This window comes from Gymnodraco acuticeps, unplaced genomic scaffold, assembly GCF_902827175.1.
Source record: "Gymnodraco acuticeps unplaced genomic scaffold, fGymAcu1.1, whole genome shotgun sequence".
NCBI lineage: Eukaryota > Metazoa > Chordata > Actinopteri > Perciformes > Bathydraconidae > Gymnodraco > Gymnodraco acuticeps.
In genome coordinates, this window is record NW_022992160.1 from 407216 (window position 1) to 428339 (window position 21124).

Below are 21124 nucleotides of genomic sequence, written 5' to 3' on the forward strand. Positions count from 1 at the left end.
TCCGCTCGCATCTCCTGTGGGCGGGACTAACTATCGAGGATAGGAGTCGAGGAGGGGAGTTAGAGAAATGAGAAAGGGCCCTGGTACACAGGCACAGTAACCATCAAAACAAAGTGAAGCAATGGCCAACGTCCAACCAACCAACGACCAACGTGAGGTCATCTTCAGGTGGGGTCAAACCACTGTGCTTCTGTGCACCTGCTGGACAGGGAAACAAAAGTGCATGCAAATCATAAGATCACAAGTCTCTCAGTTTGTATCAGACACACAGAGGCAAAGACATACATCCCACATCTCATCAATGTTTCAGTTCTGTAGTACGTCTAATATAAATATCCATCATTCATTTTACTGCAGATCCTTCGTGGAATGCTGTCATATATATCTACAATGATTCCTGTGGTATGACGGATACTACTGTCACTTAATCCTAAATAGAAGGACACAGATTTACAATATAACTCAATCCAATCTTCCATTCATCCAAAAGTCTGTGAGAAATACACAACACATTAGAGTTTATTCTAAAGGAACACCACCTACAATCTTACACAGTTAGTCCATTGCAAATAATATCTATTTTGTATTTGTTTTATTTAAGTATTGTCAGTTCTGCACAACCCTCTGGATATGTTTGCACATTTGTATCTACACAGTTTTCCCCTCCATAACAATACCGCAAATATTTTTATTTGATTATTTTGAGTAATTTGTCATAGTAAACTCTACGTTTTTTGGTATATCCAGATTTCATGTTAATAATGTTCTATATCTTAACATATATAAAAAATGTTGTTGTTTTTCTTACTTTTTATCTTCTTTGACCTGTGTTTATGTATGCACAATATACACCAAGGCAATTTCCTTGTAGCCTATGTGCAAACCTACTTGGCAATAAACCTGTTTCTGATTCTGATTAAGGAACTACCCTCCCCAACATGTTAGACAAATATGACATATTGGGGGTTAAATAAGCTTTTAGGGAATTACATTTTTTTTGTATTCAATCAATACAGTCAGAATTCACAATTTTGCCCAACTTCCCCCTTTCTGCAGGGCCAATAGCGAGCAGATAACACCTGACATATCTAAAGAGCATTTAGGAAGGTATAACAATTAGATAATTCCATAAACACACTCAAATCTATACAGACTGCTTTCATGCTGCTCAGCATTGCCCTTGTGTAAAGTCGGTAAAAACTAGGTGGCGCTAATTCACGTGAAGCAGGAAACCAGCCGCTGTTCCATCAACGAAGAAGAAAACTCACAATGTTGTCTTCCTGTTTTCACTCACGTGGAAGAAGAGCCCCAGCGTAAGAGCTCGTGAAGCGTGTGTCCGGCAGAAACACGAGCAAAGACCGAAAATGACTCAGCTAGACGGTGTAATGTAAGTGTGACACTCTGAAATAACTCACCGTGTTCAGGTCTGTACTCTCTTCTTGCCCAGCACTCGAAAAATCTCACTTTGTTAAGACTGCTAACGCTAGCCTAGCATAGCTAGCACGTTGTTGCTAAACACGTACTGTAAAGCTGTAGTTACAGTCTGTCATAAACATGTGCTAACTATATGGCTAACAGAACGCAGTCCAGGTGCATCACTGAACTGTTATATATTATTTATTTAGACTTTCAGCAACGACCATGGTCAGACTGAAACACAGTGCAAAGAAAGATATTATTTGGATTCTATTATAAGAAATGTGTTTTTCGTCTCTATATTACGGTGGCCCTGAAGTGCAAGACACCACAGCATTTCACAAAACGCTACAGCATTTCAGAAAACACCACAGCATTTCACAAAACACAGCAGCATTTCACATTGGACGGAAAGGGTATTCCTTAGAACACTTCTTGTTTATGATTGGACAGAGCCAGCTGTTAGCACACACTCAGAGCTCACAGCGCCTCATATCTGTTCAGAAACTGGACAAAAGTTAAACATGTACAAACCACAGACTGTCTGTGTCATGGCGAATACAGTCGCTGCTTTATTTATGTCAGTATGACGTTGTTGTGAGTGTGGACGGAGCAGCTCCAGGTTAGTTTAGCCTGATCGATCCGATTCCGATAGGATTTACATGGAGATACGGCCCGCCCCCTCTCCAGCGTCTTGTTTGAATGAGAGGAGTAAACACAGAATTAATGCTTTATTAATTCATGGTTTTTAAGGGGCTTATCTCCATGTAAATACTATGGTAGACTACCCAATATTCGCATCGCTCTAATCGCTGGAGTTTCACCGCGGCTGTCAGCTGTGTTTGCTCCTGTCATTCAAACAAGACACGCTGATACCGGTTAGTAAAAACCATGAATTAACGCTTTGACAAGTCTGCAGATAAGACGGCAGGCGAAAAGCTTTTAAAATGCGTGTTTTCTGAATGGAATCGGATCCAGCAGGCTAAACTAACCTGTAGCTGCTCCGTCCACACTCACAACAACGTCATACAGACATAAATAAAGCAGCGACTGTATTCGCCATGACACAGACAGTCTGTGGTTTGTACTTGTTTAACTTTTGTCCAGTTTCTGAACAGATATGAGGAGCTGTGAGCTCTGAGTGTGTGCTAACAGCTAACGGCTGATGTGTTGGGACATATATTGCGCTGTCGGGCGTTGACCAATCACGAAGCGTCATGTCTTGACTGGCAGCAAAAACAACCAATCACAGCACTGCTTCTCTGGCTGGCTCTGTCTAATCACAAACAAGAAGTGTTCTCCCTAAAGGAATACCCTTTCCGTCCAATGTGAAATGCTGTGGTGTTTTCTGAAATGCTGCGGTGTTTTCTGAAATGCTGTGGTGTCTTGCACTTCAGAGCCACCGTACTATATTAATGTTAGCTTATTCTGTATTATTGCATGTCTTTCTTTTTTTTAAAGGTGACCTATCATGCTATATTTGAACAATATAGTGTAGGGCCATACCTATATAAATATAGTTTTTTTTTTTTTAAAACACCAAACAGAACCTGCATTTTAGCCATGCCTCATTTCGCTCTATTTGCTCTTTCCAGCCCTGCTTTTGCAGGGGGCTGATTCTGTGAGCTGCAGCTGACCACGCCCCCCTGCAGGAGAGGGGAGTAGGCAGTTCCTTTGGCATTAGGGCAGGGATATCTAAATACTTTCCAAGGTTTGACATAATGAATTGTGCTACTTTTAAAGCAAGCAACAATGTTTTCAAATCTGTAATCAAAAAGCTCCTCAAAAACGCTATCGAAGCAGTTCCTGCCGTTGGTTCAAACGGTAACAACGGACTATTTTTCTTAGCGGATGCATGTAAATTTAAATCAATACATAACACTATTTTTTAAATCAATAAAATCATTTTCTAAATCCATAAAAGCATTTCAATTAATATTGGGAGTCATGTCGTTACTTTGTCGAGAATGTGGCCATGTAATAAGCGGGATAATGTGCACATTGCATAATGTGCCTTCATGCCGATCTAGATCCCTCCGCTTGGCGTCGGGCTCCTGATCAGCCTGTCGGTGTTCTTTTCCCCATAATGACCGCGTCGCTGCTCATTATCCCTTACATATGATTATATAGTCATTATTAATTTGTTTTAAAGCAGGAGGCGCAAACGATTGCCTCGGGGAGGGAGAAAAAGAGCCACAGCGGAGAATAAACAGAAGGGCAACCATGCGCGGGAAGTCTTCTTCGCTGCTTTTGTGGCAGACTACAGCGCCACTTACAGGCCTGGCATATGTACTACAGCGTCTCCAGCGCTTTCGAGCAGCAATGGCCGGCCGTGGCCCAACCTCTCATTCCCCTGATAGCTGGAGAATTGACCAATAGCCGTAGCACCACCGTCCTGACGTCAGGACAGTGTTCAAATCTGGATCAGTCTGTATCAGATCCGTTGCAGCCCCTTTTTTAGAGATTTGGGTCTGGAGGAAAAGAGAGAGGGTTGTGTTTTCTGACTTGGTGAGTTCCCTGACACACCGGGGACACATATTCATGTATAAAAGATGTACAAGAGTGCATTTTACAGGATAGGTCCCCTTTAAGCTGCGATGGCACTTGCTGTAACAATGTACATTTCCCAGCTGTGGGACTAATACAGGATTTCTGATGATAAGGTTTAGGATATATTAGGGATGTAAATATATTTAATTTATATTTCTAATTCTATAATTGTATGTAGCTGTTTATGTGTACTTCATAGTGGATGAACTCTAGTGACTTTTAGGGGTACGGTAAGTATAAGTTTGTCTTCCTATTCCTGCCTGTTGGTGTCAGCTGATAATACAATACATATACAATTGGAGGGATGAAACCCTCTTTAATGTCACACATACAGCACACACAGTGACATTTGACCTGCATTTAACCCATCCTAGTAGTAGAAGCAGTGGGTAGCTATTGTACAGCGCCCGGGGAGCAATGGGACTGAGGGGAAGGGGGATGGCACATATTTGTTTCTAAATCCTGTGGCATCTTCCCCTTCCTCAGAAAACCTAAAACAAAGCGCTCCAAGCGCTTCCTAGACAGAAGAGCGCCCAAGCTGACTGAGGATGTAAAGACCACCATGATTATGAAAGGGGGCAACGCCAGTCAGACCGTCACCCAGGCCCTCAAGGACATAGTGAGTAACCTGATGAAGAAAGACATGTATTTCACACAGTTGCATGCACTTTTCTCAGTGTCCATTTCCAGATTATTGTACACATGACAACATCACTGTGTGTTCTCCTTCTGTTACACTTTTGAAAGTAGCTCAATGTTTTTTTAACATTTTAAAGTAAAATGCTTCAATCCGGTGCACTTTGAGCAGAATGACTAGAGACTAGATCTAGGGGGTACAACTCTAAACACCCATATGAAAAAGATCGGTTTAAAGATCGGGGTGAAAATGGTGTTACCTTTACTTAATTATGAATATTGTTGCATTAAGGCCGAGAATTAGGATGAGCGCCAACGGTCAAAAATGTTTTTCCCCCTCCCAGAGCTGCCAGCGCAGCGCCCCCCAGATCTAGCGCCCTAGGCGACCGCCTATGCTAAAAATCGGCCCTGCCTAGTACATACAGTGGCAATGTCTCAAGATTTAGCAAAAATACACCTTTATTGAACATACAGTAACACAAATACTACAAATCCACAAAACAAACAATCAAAAATGAAAAAAGGTCGCCACTTATTATTATTTTTCAGCAGTGGCGCTGCACCGCCACTATTTGTATATAGGGGAAACACTGGGGACTTATTCCAGTGTGAACGCGATTTACTAGATAGTTCCAGGAAATATAAGTTCCGGGAACTATTCCTGGGAAAGGTACTTGGTGTGTAAGCGCCTATTGTATTTGTTATGTGAGTAAGAACTACCCCACGGCTGTGAAGTAAAGACATTTGATTATAGAGGTTCACCTGGACAGGGTGAAAGCTGCTGCCTCACTAGCAGGATTATAAATTCACCATGTTTCTTCCTGCAGTACTCTCTGAAGAAGCCCAATGCTGTGCTGTACAAGAAGTAAGTGAAATTACCACTATAACAGTATATCATTATATTTGTATTTTCAAGTAATCTACCAGTTAAATTATCACGATCAACGAGCATTTAAAGAACTATTTCATGTTATTTTACTACAATTGTATTAAATCATTTCTCATTTACTTGTATGGGCCCACGATCTATATTCCTGGTACTAATTCCACCGAGAACGAGAGACAGACTCTGCCCGAACCACTTCTCTGAATTGAGCAGGATTCCTGGTGTCTTCTAACATCCTGTTTTAAGATAAACTATAAAACGGTGTCTATTTGCTGTAGTGATTACATTATCCAGCAGAATCACTGCTGGATTGAACATAAAACAAAGCTGAATTTGAAATACATTTACATTAAATTGTCTTTAGTGAAAAGAAAAGTGTTTAAATCAATACAATAATGTTGTATGGCAAAGAGGAATAAAGCCTCTAAATGATGCACACTAAGGAATAACAACGGTGGAAAGAATATCCATCATCAGGCAGGTCAGACTGAACCTTTGATGGCACACAGGCCGGTGAGGGTTAGGCAACATGTTCACTAACTGCCGTCTATGAAATCTGTATTTGCTTTTCAGGAAGAACATAACACGACCATTTGAGGACTCAACATCGCTGGTAAGTATAAACAAAAGAGGGAACTCTCCCAATGCTTTATTACAATTAAAACATTCATGTTTTCCAGTGTATTTACTAATCATTATTATCATTTGAAACTCCATCAGGAATTTTTCTCTAAGAAGACAGACTGTTCTCTGTTTCTATTTGGCTCCCACAACAAGAAACGACCCAACAATCTTATATTTGGTAAACTCTCTCTTCCTATGTTCCTACATCACTCACACACATCTTTGCTGTCACATGTCTAAATGTATTTCTTTTCTGTAATATTGAAAAATGATCACATGCTGATTGTAAGGTACCAGCCTACTGTTAACATAATCTTATTATACAAATATGTAACACAGGAGATGGACACCCATAAACTATTCACGCTGTCTTTCAGAATGTTCATCTTTGAAGCAGTGCATGCTGAATGATGTATGTGTCACTGTTTGCAGGTCGCATGTTTGACTTTCACGTGCTGGATATGGTTGAACTTGGAGTTGAGAAGTACGTTGCTCTGAGTGAGATCAAGGTAAGCTCGGTGTCAGTAACCTGTGTTTTCTGTCTGTCACACTGGGATGCAGGGTCAATGCAAGTGTATGCCCCGTTTAGCCTGTTATGTCGTTACCTACGGTTGATATACATTGAGCACGGCTTTGGTCATATACAACTCTCAATGCCATATTCATAAAAGGTCACCTATGTTTTATACATAAATGTGTCGCCAGTGTGTTAAGAGTTGAAAATCTCTCATTCAAATAATAAGAGAACACGTTTTAGTGCGGTGGGTTTTCATCTGAACTCAATAAGAACAGTCCTTTCTTTCAAGGGGTGCTTTGCCCTCTAAATATGAAGCTTTTGAAAACCCTCTACCCATAATGGTGGCTCAGTAATGGCATTATCTTATGTGACACATTTTGCCTTATATTTGGAAAATTATAACCAATATATAATTGAAAAAGCTAAGAATCACCCTTTTCCAATGAGTGTGAATGGTCGCATCATGTAATGTGTGGTGACTATTGCCACTCAATATCACCGAGGGATTGCTGAACAAATTATTGCTTTTTTAATACCATTTAAGCGTCTTTGAGCATTAGGAAAAGCGCTATACAAATCCCATGTATTATACTATGGAACTCACTGCCCAAACCCATCGGAGACTCTTCCTCCCTCACCACATTCAAAAAATCACTCAAAACCCACCTGTTCAACACAGTATTCAAACTGACCACCCCCCCTCTTTTCTGCTTTTGCTTGTCTCTTTTTGTATTTCTCTTTTGTTTTTGTTGTTGATTTAGTCTCAGTCAAAGCGTCTTTGAGTTTGTAGAAAAGTGCCATAAGTATGTCATATTGTTATTATTATCTGTGTCGCTCAATTATTGACTAAAGACCGAACCTTTTTCCAGAGGTGTGATGACGTGTCAGTCGCAGTCACATACCACAAATGTAATCATTATTTTCTGTGCAATTGTTTTTATGTTTGAGAGTAAACTGGTGATTCCACACTGTATCTGTTTCTATTGCAGAACAGTAAATGTCCTGAGGGGACCAAACCGATGCTAGTGTTTGCAGGCGAGGCTTTTGATACAGACAACGAACACAAACGTCTGAAGAGTCTGCTCTTAGGTAAACAATTATAATACTCAGAGAATGCATCTCTTAGAAAAGGTTTTTTGTGCTAATATCAGTTATGTCCACCTCTCAGACTTCTTCAGAGGTCCCACTGCGTCCGCTGTGCGACTGGCAGGGTTGGAACACGTCCTGCACTTCACAGCCCTGGATGGGAAGATCTATATGCGCAGCTACAGGTAAAATAGATGTGCTCAAAAGTTGTCAAGAAAATACGGTCTGGGTGTCGACTGTATGATGTTCATGTCTGATATTGAATAGATGGTTTATAAAAAAAAAAAGTTCTGGGTGAAAAATATATAATGACCCTCCTTTAGATCATTCTGTATGAAAATCAAACCTTGGTAAAGCAGGCAGCGCCATGTTTCTTTCTGCAACACACCTCCTACGACGGAGATGTTAATGTTTGTCATTGCAGGTGTGTGTTGAAGAAGTCTGGGTGCCGCACGCCGCGGATAGAGCTGGAGGAGATGGGGCCATCATTTGACCTGGTCTTAAGAAGAACACATCTGGCTTCAGATGACCTGTACAAGTTAGCTCACAGGAAGCCCAAAGCTCTGAAGGTAACAATCACCGTTCTCCAAGCTTTGACAGGAGATGGAAAGGAAAGCAGGGGCTTTTCTTGACTATGTTCATTTGTGTTCGTCTAATCATAGTCTATTATAGGCAAATGAATGTCCCCATGAGGCTGCTCATGTACTGCTTACTCGTCACTGCACCGCTGTGCTCCACTCGGCTCGCCTCCTGTACAAAGCACTTTTCAGAATGTAGTTTTCCAACACACTTCTGACTTTTTATGGTTAACATGGTTACAAATTGTAGCCAGCTATAAATATATATCTGGGTGAAATCATTTAAAATATGTAATCACAATTCATTATAGTTCGCTATGATTTACACATTTCCTGAAGTAAAACAAAATAAGAGCGAGTGGAATGGAGAAGGCACAACACGGCATTAGATCCTGACTCGGTGTGCATTGAAAATGATTGCCCTGATGATGGCGCCAGAGGGAAGATCACATTGTTGCCTAGCTTTGTCGAACTGTTAACATTCTCACTTTAAATGAAAATAATAAAACTTAAGTGTTATTTTGAAAGACCTGACATATTGGAGGTCTCTGTTGGTATTCTCGGCCTTTACCTTCTCGCAGGTGATTTATTTTCCTCAAGAATGTTTCTCAAGAACTTGAGATATTCATACCTTTATGGCCACAGTTAGACAGGTATGTGGGAGGTTTTCTCACTGGAAACAGAAAACGCAGGGTGTATTAGTCAAACTGACATGTTTATGCTTCTCTTTATCACTGTTACAGGCCAAGAAGAAGAAGAACATTTCCCATAATGTCTTTGGCACCAAGTTTGGCCGGGTCCACATGCAGAAGCAGGATCTGGCCAAGCTGCAGACCCGTAAGATGAAAGGCCTGAGGAAGAGGAGGGGGGATGTGGTCGCTGAAGACCAGGACGCACAGGCACCCAAAGTGGTTAAAGTGGACAGCAGCGCTGCAGAAACTCCCCGTTCATCAGACTGACATGTGCTGATCCTTGACACCCTCTTGTGAGCAGCCCGAGGCAGAGGGGATACACATCTATTAAACCTGCCACTATTGTTTTACTCATTACATGTGACTTCTTTGTCTTGAGCATCATGACTGTGTTGTCTCAGTTCTCTGGTCAAACTCATGAGCATCAGGACTTGGGTTATGTGGAAGTCGGCCTTAAACTGGCTGAAGTTCCTTCTGTAACTTGTAAAGAGTTTGTAAAATGGGATTTTACTAGCAGCCTTAAAACAAATAAAAGTCTCTAACCTGTCAAGTTTTTCCGTAAACATAAGTCTTGGTAAATATGAGAAGTGTATTATATTACTGCAGGGCCAGCGTTAGCCAGAGTCTCTAGGCCAATCAGTGATGAACCATGAGACGATACTATTGCTAAAAAAAATGTTGGAAAGAGGCAAAGATGGCCTTGGTATCCAAAAGCAGAATACGGAGCAATAACCAAGCAGTTCTGTGTGGCTGTACTGTCAGCCTGCTGTGGTTTTTATAGGTGACCTAAAGAAGGTGAGCACAGTGCTGCGCGTCACGGCGCTCTGTGGAGGGAGTTCATGAAGTGATCAGTGAAGATCAGAGTATCTTTAATGTCATCATACAGACGTATAACGCAACTTCTTTGACATCTCTCACTGCAGTAATACAAATAGACATAAATAAATTAAAGCAGCAATGCAAACAAACGAAATGTCAATATTTACACATGTTACAGACTCGCATTTAAATGTGCAAAACTACAAAAAAGTTGATACATCTGTGTGTTCATAAATAGTTGTTAAAAGCAACCAAAGATGCTAACAAAATAGCCATACATATTTATAAATGTTAGCGTTAGCGGTTACAGTCTGGAGGTCATGATCTGAGTGGGGGGGCGGGACTTAAGGGGCAACTCAACTGCGCATGCTCTATGATCGCACATACGGTTATTGATAGAAAGGATCCGTCTTGTGTAAATACGACGTCACGTTCTCGTAATCGGAGCGGCTCGGAAACACATCTACAGCAGTAACATACACATTAATGCAGCAGCAATATTAATAGAGAAACATAATAGTAAAACTCTGAAAGGGAACATTTTGCACCTGAAGTGCAAGACACCACAGCATTTCACAAAATGCTACAGCATTTCACATTGGACGGAAAGGGTATTCCTTTAGGGAGAACACTTGTTTATGATTGGACAGAGCCTGTCCCAACACATCAGCCGTTAGCACACACTCAGAGCCCACAGCTCCTCATATCTGTTCAGAAACTGGACACAAGTTAAACATGTACAAACCACAGACTGTCTGTGTCATGGCGAATACAGTCACTGCTTTATTTATGTCTGTATGACGTTGTGAGTGTGGACGGAGCAGCTCCAGGTTAGTTTAGCCTGATGGATCCGATTCCATTCAGAAAACACGCATTTTAAAAGCTTTTCGCCTGCCGTCTTGTCTGCAGACTTGTCCAGTGGTGTAGTGGGGATTTATTTACTGGGGGGGACGCTATTTTATTATAAATAGCGTTATATTATTAATTAGGTCATCCCAGGGCCGTATTCATGGAGTCAACATGGGGGGGGACCAACAATTCAATAACAATTTGAATACTAATTTCCTGCCATTCTAAAGGAAAATACATAAAAAATCACTAACACATTGGATACTTTAAAACCTGTTAAACCCCATGCCCCTGCCCGTGGGGGCAAAACACAACAATAGTCACAAAACTGTGTTTCAGGCATGGGTGTAGGAAACATCCTCAATGTGGGTGGGACAATTTGATGGGGGGTGTGGGCGGGCAGGGATCTCACCTCTAGGGGGGTCCGGGGGCATGTTCCCCCGGGAAGATTTTTTTTTTAATGTTGAAGTTAAAAGCATCAATCTGGTGCACTTTGAGAGCAACATTAGGGACTAAATCTATGGATACATCTCAACAACACCCATGTGAAACAGAACTGAACAGATTTACTTTTTCTTTATGCATATTTTTACAAATCACTCCCTTTTTAAACTGTAGTATGAGTTGGAATGATTTCATACCTGTTATTCTGTTATTCTCTTATTTTGTATAACTATAATGATCATATAAAGGTGTGCCTTGGAAATACTTGTTTTGCATCAATCTTGATACAGGGTACTTATTATATGTTATAGTTTGGATTCCTAAAGCTTTTAGTCTACTATCCCATCATTCAAGGCTGGTTTTCACTATAAGTAATGGTTTATTTTTTGCACGGACACTATCATTTACATTTATTTACTATGTTCAATCTGAATTTACTTTTAAAACATCTATATTGACTCTGACTTTTTCTACATCCAACTCACAGGTTTATCATTGCTTTGAGAAAAAAGATTATTCATTTAACCATTTTTAGAAGTGAAGATATAGTCAATTGTTCTGGGAATGTCATTTTCAAACCTGAGACCTGAAAAACAGGCTTGGGGCTTAACTGGTTAAAATGTTTTACCATAATGTCTAATTGTGCATTGTATTACATCGCCCTATTTGATCTAGTTTAGCTTTTCTTGTTTTGTTGTTTGTAATGGCAGAGATTAGGGATGAATAAAGTACAACTATAACCATAATCACATTAAAGCATTTCAATCCATAGAAAGGTCTGTGCCACGCAATTTCAGTAGAAACAGGAACACTTTATTGCCCTTTTGTTTTACAGCCACGACTCGCACTAGCTGCTTGCCGCTCATTCAAAATCAAAAAGACCCCCAACTTTCTCCCAGACACCCGCCCAAAAAGCCTAACCCTCAAGTAAAGGACCCAAAAGCATAGGCGGTGCGTGAGGCTCAGGTTTGGGAAGGCTAAATAACTTTTTTTTACCTGACGCTGCCCGCCTCCGGCGTCTATAGAAAAGAGATCAACTCAGTGAAAGCACCGCCTGCTGACCAATCAGAGCTCAGTGTGCGGAGTTTAAATCTATCAAGTCATATTACAGGATAAAGGAAATACAGTTTAAACTGCCGTATGCAGAGAAGACGTCGACGTGTCGCACTTTATCATTCAGATATAATATCATAATATATCACATTTCCTTATCTGAGTCAGCTGAGCCGTATCTGGCCGTGCATCACCTACATTGTCACATACTGTATGCCAGGGGTGCCCAACCTTTTTTGAACCGAGAGCTACTTTTAAAGTTGCCAGTCTGCCGAGATCTACCAGTCCAAATAGAGAGGCATTACTGACAGCCTACTACCAGGTAAATACACACTTCTACTTGTATAAAACTGACCTTTGTACGATTAATACTTCATAAAATACTGCAGATCCTTTATCTTACCTCTTTCTAATCTACACACATACAAGTATTTAACTGAAGTTACACAACAGTGTTGTTGCCAGGCATGAGAATCACTCACCTTTCGGCGAAATTCGCCGTTTTGAATCCAAAATAGGTCGTTTGTGTGATTCATGTAGATCTGCAATAAAAATATTTTTGGGGTATGGGGGGGTCTGGGACCCGGAGTAATCTGCGGCCGCGAGCTGTTATGTGCCGTCATGATACGCATGGTGTTCTTTTTTTATATATTATAATGCAGCGCGAGCTGTGTGCTCGAGTCTTCCTGCCTGTCGGCTCTGCTGCTCCGCGATGATGGTCTAGCTTCAGCAGCCACATTACGGGTGCGTTCGTTAATATTAACTGTGCGGTCCGGAGTCACTGTGGTACAGAGTGGACCGCTGGTGAACAGCTGTTAGAACGGGCCGTTCAGGTGTTCAGAGCAGAGCTCCCTGTCGGAGCGCAGAGCGTGATGTAAACTGAAAAGTTTTTCTGTCTCAATATTATCGTTGGGCAAGCTAGCATACATTGTCACTATCTGCTAACGTTAGCTTTAGCCTTCGTTTTCTAATAGTTTTTCATAGGCTATAAACGGAGGTGGTATAAGTATAGATCTTGTACTTGAGTAAAAGTAGAAGTACTCAGATTTTGTACTTGAGTAAAAGTAGAAGTACTCAGATCTTGAACTTGATTAAAAGCAGAAATACTCAGATCTTGTACTTGAGTAAAAGTAGAAGTACTCAGATCTTGTACTTGATTAAAAGTAGAAGTACTCAGATCTTGTACTTGATTAAAAGCAGAAATACTCAGACCTTGTACTTGAGTAAAAGTAGAAGTACTCAGATCTTGTACTTGAGTAAAAGTAGAAGTACCAGAGTGTAGGAATACTCTGTCACAGTAAAAGTCCTGCATTCAAAATGTTCCTCAAGTGAAAGTAGAAAAGTATTCTCATCAAAATATAGTGAAAGTACCGACAGTAAAAGTAGTCGTTGTGCAGATTGGTCCATTTCAGAATAATATATATGATATGTTTTATAATGATTGATCATGAAAGTGTTCTCAAAGCTGGTAAAGGTGCAGCTAGTTTGAATGACTTTGTATTCTGCAGGGTAGCTTGTGGATTTACTCCAGGTGGAACTAAAGTCTGATTTAACACTTGATTAGATTTACTATCATTCATCCACATCTGTAAAGTAACTAAAGGTATTAATACATGTAGTGGAGTCAAAGTACACCATTTACCTCTGAACTGTAGAGGAGAAGAAGAACAAAGTAGCAAAACATTGAAATACTTAAATTAAGTACAAGTATCTCAAAATTTTACCCAAGTATAGTACTTGAGTTTATGAATGTAGTTACTTTACACCAGATGCCATAAAGATAGAAAGACTAAGCCTTGCACAGAGGCATGACAATAGATTTTCAAAATGCTCAACAGTGCTGCCAAAATTATAAACTGACTGCTACACAATTAAAATAAATGTTTTTATTAGTGCTGTCAAAATTATCGCGTTAACGGCGGTAATTAATTTTTTGAATTAATTGCGTTAAAATATTTAACGCATTTAACGCATGTGCAGAATGGCCCGCCCCATACGTGCCACCAGTGGCAGCGCCAGGGTATGGCTGGGGTAGGCTACACCCATACCAAGAAATGGCTTAGCCCCACCATGAAAAATGATGTTAAAGTAAGCAAAATAAAGTCTGCCAACTCGCGCGGAGTAAATTGCACAGACAGCAGTTAGTAAGATTGATTTCAGTAGCCACGGTTTTGAAAACTTTTGTCACGTAGTGATCGTCTTCTCAATAGAACATCTTTGATAACGGCGTGGTGTTGTTGCAGGAAGTCCCGACGGAGAATACTTTTGCTGTAGTACAGGGGTGCACATAACTGGTACGCAGGTTATGTGTGTAATCTGAAATGCGTACCGTCACTTGTGTCACAAAGCGCATTTGCGTACCGACGTACTTGTGAAGCTTTTCCAGAAGCCGGTTAGATCACCGGACGACAGAGTCGGTCTCCGTGTGCACAGACAGGGCTGCTGTTAACGTCGGTCTGTACAACGGAATTGTGTCAAAACTACGCCAACCGGCTGCGGAGGGAGACTCCCCCCCCCCCCCCTTCACTGGAGAACTGCGCTAAAACAGCTGATCACAACGTTCACACTCTGTGGTCAAGAAGTACTCCACGAGCCGCCGCCGCCCCCCCCCTCTGTCGACTTTCCTGAAGTACTCCCCCGTTTATAGAAATCAACACGTAATGAAATAAGACCCCACGGTTTGATGATTGATAGGTGTGTGGGTTGTCTTTCATTTTGACACGCAGAAAATGTTATAATAAACATAGATACTGTATGTTAAATGGATATATCCGCCTTCTTTCCATTCCCACAACAATATACATAAATAAATGGCATATTTTGGAAAATAGTTTGAATGGTGATTAATCATGATTAATTAATGTTTAAGCTGTGATTAATCTGATTAAAAATTGTAATCGTTTGACAGCCCTAGTTTTTATATATTTCTATTAGATGTGACTCTTTAGCGTTTCTGTTATTATTAACACTGCTGCTTTAGTTGTTCTGACTGCTAAAATCCTCTGTTATTCCTCATTTTAAAGCCGATATTCCGTGGGGTCGGGGGGCTCGGGTCCTTGTCACCTTTTCCATACCTGATGAGTTTGCATCCCTGATAATACTTAGTAAGGAGGCCATAATATTTTTGACTCATGGCTGAAGTTAAGTTTCTCCAGCTCTCCCCAGGTTGGCAAAAAAAAATGCATCTCAAAATGCATCAGATTGATGCTTTAAAATATGGAATATTCAAAATGTTCTTCCGGGGGAGCATGCCCCCGGACCCCCCTAGAGGGATAATATCCTTCTCACCTTTTTCACCCCTGACCCGTTTTCATGCCTGTGATACAGAGTTGGAGTTTATTCACACGTCACACTACAGTGGGTAATGTTTTCAAGAAACATTGAACAGTGCTGCCACATATGACACAGGGACAAAAGAAAAGACTCTGAACCCTTTCTTTGCCATTATATAAAAATAGTGTTGCTACAAAAGTATAAATTAGGCTTACTAATAAGACAACTCAGATCTGAAGCTACAGGAATCTGCTGCCAAAGTGCAATAAAAAAGACACAATTAATAGAATCAAACCCTTTTTTTGTTGCATTTTAGTAGAGTATAAAAAGAAATGCCTTTAAAATAGGATGCAAGCAACACTAGTTTCTTAACCTGAATTGATAATAGACTATAATCAATTTAAACAGAACAGATCTTAATGTTTGCATTCTTATACCATTTTGTACAATAATTATAATTAATAAGTTCAAACAAACTAAAACTTACATTTGATTAATAACGGTATCTAACTTGAGTTTTTATTTTATCAAAAACCTGTTGAAATGCTAGTTATTTTTACTATTCCCCAAAAGCGCATCGGCAGCCTCCAGGAATGCTTCTTTCACAACTTCGCCGTCTTTGAAAGACTTCATGTGTTTCGCAAGAACGTGACTGACACGATAAGATGCTCTGGTAGCAGCCTTGCTCTTGTTGTTGGGCCTGGTGAAAATGCACTGCTGTGCATTTAGCTGTCCTTTCAGGCCCCTCCCCTTTTGGGAGCGTAGGGCAGAATTAGGAGGGAATTCCGTCTCGTAGCGTTTGTGCACTGTTTTGAAATGCCGCTCCTAAATTACCCTTCTTCGATAAAGCCACGCTCGCATTGCAGATGAGACAGATGGACTTTGAATTGGAATAGATACAAAAATAATCATCCTTCCACTCGGAGTGAAAATTATATATTTTGTTTTTTTTTGCTTCTGCCATAATTACGGTCTTGTGTGTGTGCGGACTGTCACTCCTGCAGTGTTGACACGGACAACATCAGCGAACTAGTGCACTGCCCACCAGCCACGCCCCGACACATGGGGTCACGCCGGCCAATCACAAAACTTTGATGCGTTCAAGTGCATTTTCTGGCACAGGAAGATTATGTTATAGGACATTAACGATAAAACCGAATATTGTTGTTCTATTTTTAGACACATCTCGCGATCGACTGGGAATCTCCCCGCGATCGACCGGTCGATCGCGATCGACTGGTTGGGCACCCCTGCTGTATGCAGAAGTATTATTTTAAGCAACACATTAAGTTGACTAAACACTCAACTCAAATGTAATTCAAGACAGATCCACTCGTGTCTTAGGGCAGTGATATCATAAAACTGTTGTACGCTTTCAAACATTCGGTAATTATTTTTTAACCAGTTGTTCTATATTCACCTTGCAGGTGCAACTATGTGGCTTGTATCCTGGATTATATGTTTAAATCATGGATGTTTAAAGTTAAAGGTGGGGTAGGTAAGTTTGAGAAACCGGCTCGAGATACACTTTTTGTTATATTCCATGGAATGCTCTTAACATCCCGATAGCAATGAATATCTTAAGTGCTTTGACAAAAAATCTGGCTAAACGGATTGGATTGCCGCCCTGTCTGTCAGCCTTCCATCTCGTGCACGCACAAATGTATCTCGTGCCCTCATTGGGCGTGCATTGCAGCAGTACTTCAATGACTCGCCAGCAACAGGCGGCCACTTTCACCAGTCTGCTGACGTCATGTGCGCATTCATGTGTGTTGGAGGAGGTGCTCTGTAAGGAAGTCTGAAGGAAGGGGCAGATTCTTTTCGGCTGTGTACTTTCAAATTTTAGTGCACTCGAGCCGGTTTCTGAAACGTACCTACCCCACCTTTAATATTTGTCTAATATTAGTTTACTTTTCATGAATGAAGTATGACGCTGCGCTGTCCCTATTTGTGATTGTTCAAATGTTGCTAACCCCGCCCCTTTCACGTGAACTCTCAGCTGGAGAGAGAAACCCTGGCTTGATTTACCGAGTTGATAACCAGCGTCGTAGGACCGCTTAACGAGATCTCGTTTGTTAGGGTTAGTTTAGATAACTCAAACATATCCAGGGTCTGTTGAACTGGCTTCGTAGTACAGGGCACAGGTGGCTGCATAGCAGCGCTAATGTCAAAGACACAAACATTATACATTAGGCTATATTTTTATTTTACCAGGATGCAGTGACACAAATATTTGGGAAGGCTTAGCCTTCCCTAGTCTACAGCACCCGCCGCCCCTGCCCAAAAGCCTTTTTGCGCTTATCGTTGGCACTGATAAAAGACTGGCATATTCCTTCAAGGTCCAGTCTGTCCAGTTTCTTCTGGTGCACATGACATATGGCCACATTATTCAGCCTCGTTTGACTCATTGATGATCTAAGCCATGTCTTAAGCCTCCTCAGGGCACTAAAACTCCTCTCAGCCTCTGCAGAAGTGGCAGGGACGACCAACAGAAGCCTTACTAAAGCTTCCACTTCACCGAAGAGACCTCTCACCTCTGGCACCATTTCCCGAATAATGCTAGCAACATCTGAGCTTGTTTCATAGGTGTAATTAGCCCCAAACATGGCCAGCTGCACCTGCAGTAGTCTTGAATTCAATTCAGGATACTCTTCTACCACCTTGTCCATGTCTCCGTGTAGCAGCACATTTTCAAGCTGCTGCAGCTTGTGGAATCCAGCTTGTTCAAACCTCTCTATGAATTGAGTATTCACTGTGTCCAAGGCATTGTAGAATTGGACTCTGTACAAGGACTGGGCATCGGGATGGATATGGGCTGCAGCCTGACCGGTGTAACGCTTTGTAGGTTTGCGGACATGAGGGATCTGAATTGGTTGTAGGTCCAACTTTGTTGCCACAGCAGTTGCTTTCGAGAACAATACATCAAAATGCTCCTCCGTTCGTTTGACCTGCATGCTTGTTTTGACATGGTCTACAGCCTCCAACATGCCTGAAACGGTCTGTTTCCTAAGCTGCAGGGAGGTGTTCAGGCACTCCAAATCCCCCATCAGGTCTTCAGCCATTAAAAGGCCGAGCACAGTGTTCCCTTTAAGAAATGTTCCATGAAGACCATTGGCCTTGGCTGAAGTTTCAGGTGAGCTGCATGATGCCATTTCTTCAAGGAACATCAGCACTGACTCATAGTGCTTGAGAACTGAGCGGATGGCAGGGGTACGTACAGTCCACCTGGTGGGACAGAGAGGCTTCAATGAGGTGAAAGTTGAACCATGCTCTGATTTTGCGATATTCTGGAAAATCAACTTGAACTTGCCAGATTGATTAAAGAAGCCCCCCAATTCATGGACCAGACCCATTGCATCTCTTACTAGTGGAGAGGCTCCACAGGCAGCCTGCGTAATTAAGTTCACGCAGTGGGGACCACAGTGACAATACACAGCCAGCGGTTGTTCTTTCCTTAAAATGGCTTGTACTTCCTGCAATCGTCCAGCCATGTTTGCAGCACCATCATAAGTTTGTCCTCGGAGTTGAGACAGAGGAAGCTGTAGGCGCGTCATCACATCACATGCCATCTTGGCTATATTTTGCCCTGTTGTTGATGACACTTGGCCAGGAATTCTTCCTTTGGTTGTAGATCTGCATCTACAGAGCGCACACATATTGACTCCTGCTCAACTCCTGATATATCTTGGGTGCCATCAATGATAATTGCGAACTGGACCACTGGCATTGATGTTATTTCCGACACCATTTCTTTGATGATTGTATTGGCCATCACCTTCAACAGTTCGTTTTGCAATTCCGGACTGGTGAAATCGAGGGGACCTTTTAGCCAGGAGGTCAGCTCTGCATCGCCCGTTGCCTTGTACTTTAGAAGCTGGCTTAAATTCCCACTCTCCTTCTGATCGCCTCGAAAAGCCAGACCTTGTCATACTGATATTTTGTACAAACTGTGAAGTCCACTGAGACAAATGTAACATTTGTGATATTGGGCTATATAAATAAACATTGATTGATTGATTGATTGACCTTGCCGTGCCAAGTACCTCACACCCTCAACAATCTTCATCAGATTTCTTCTTGCTTGTTGCTGCCGTCTTTCAAGCTCACGTGAAAGTTGCACATTAACAGGCTCTGGCTCCTGAATCCTAGTCATCACAGCTAATTTGTGACACTGGCTGTGTTTATGCACACTACATTTCTCCAGTGCCTTCTTCCAATTGTTAAAACCAGTCTTGACAAACGCTGAATCTGCTTTTGACGCAAGCTTAGACTTTTGTGCTGCAAAGTATTTAGCACAATAGAAACAGAGGACCCCTTTTACAGAGGGGCTGTAATGGAGCCATGTATGATCTTCAAACCACTTCTCCTGAAAGTAGAGTATTCTATTTGATAGGGTTTGACTGGGTATGACTTTCACATTTGGATGATTTGGGCAAAGTCCAAGCTCCTCCCCTTCCTTTCCTGTACCTTAATTTTCACCTGCCTGGCTGCTCTCTCTCTCATTGTCAAACTCACTCCCCCTGCTTGATGGTATTATCTGAAATACATATGAGGATGATCTCATCTTAAATTAACATTAACATTAGACTGAAATGTTGTCATTATTCTGTCTTAACCATCAATATAGCTCCTTTCTGGCTTACCTCCATGTCACCAGCGCACACTCTCCCTGTCTGGTCGCCATGCTCACATTCTCTCTCTCTTTACTCTGAACACACCAGAGTGAACATGGAAGAAATATCAGTAAACTATTGACTAGAAAGACTGTTGATACACATTATACATATGGGGGGACACAGGAGTATGTACATTAAAGTGGACCTATCATGCTATATTTGAATAATATAGTGTAGGACCATACCTAAGGCATATTTATACTTTTTTCTTTTCAAAATACCAAACAGATCATGCATTTTAGCCATTCCTCATTTCGCTCAAATTAACACTGAGCCTGACATTTTGGATTCAGTGAGAACAGCACCATCTTTTGGCCTTTTAAATGTACTACAGCTTCTACAGCGCTTTAGAACGGCAAAGCACGTGGCTGTCTCCTCCTGATTGGTGGAGTTGGCCCAATAGCCGTAGCGCCACCGTCCTGTCAGGACGGTGCTCAATCTGGATCTGTTTTTTTCAGATTCGTTGCAGCCCCTTTTTTAGAGATTTGGGCATGGAGGAAAATAGAGAGGGTTGTGTTTTCTGACTCTTGGTGAGTTCCCTGACGCACCGGGGACACATATTCATGTTTAAAAGACGTACAAAGGTGCATTTTGCATGATAGGTACCCTTTAACATTAGACTGCTATGTTGTCATTATTCTGTTTTAACCATCAATATAGCTCCTTTCTGGCTTACCTCCATGTCACCAGCGCACACTCTCCCTGTCTGGTCGCCATGCTCACATTCTCTCTCTCCCTCTCTCTCTTTACTCTGAACACACCAGAGTGAACATGGAAGAAATATCAGTAAACTATTGACTAGAAAGACTGTTGATACACATTATACATATGGGGGGACACAGGAGTCTGTACTAGGGCTGCACGATATTGAAAAAAACTGACATCACGATTCCCCCCCCCCCCCTGCGGTATATATTGCGTTTTTTTTAACCTGTTAAGCCCCAAAGTCCCGGCGGGTACTTTACTTTTTTTTTTTAAGACACTGTGTCTCAGGGGATCTTAATATTTAAGAACCTATTAATGTG

At 41.5% G+C, this 21124-nt stretch overlaps 1 protein-coding gene across 1 annotated transcript; it reads left to right on the forward strand.

The window, feature by feature from the left end:
* Positions 1-1239: 1239 nt before the first annotated feature.
* rpf2 (ribosome production factor 2 homolog) lies at positions 1240-9535 on the forward strand. Its single transcript, XM_034204540.1, has 10 exons — positions 1240-1387; positions 4453-4585; positions 5430-5467; positions 6062-6101; positions 6209-6290; positions 6545-6621; positions 7619-7718; positions 7798-7900; positions 8140-8284; positions 9037-9535. Exons 1-10 carry the CDS (start codon positions 1365-1367, stop codon positions 9250-9252), a joined length of 957 nt encoding a protein of 318 aa, XP_034060431.1. The 5' UTR covers positions 1240-1364; the 3' UTR covers positions 9253-9535.
* The last annotated feature ends 11589 nt before the right edge of the window (positions 9536-21124 follow it).

Bases quoted from the DNA above. Each gene is read 5' to 3' on its own strand.
- rpf2 (XM_034204540.1), top strand. From the start codon at position 1,365: ATGACTCAGCTAGACGGTGTAAT. The intron at 6,102-6,208 runs GTAAGTATAAAC...AAACTCCATCAG, and splicing joins TTGAGGACTCAACATCGCTG to GAATTTTTCTCTAAGAAGAC. The intron at 7,719-7,797 runs GTAAACAATTAT...TCCACCTCTCAG, and splicing joins TCTGAAGAGTCTGCTCTTAG to ACTTCTTCAGAGGTCCCACT.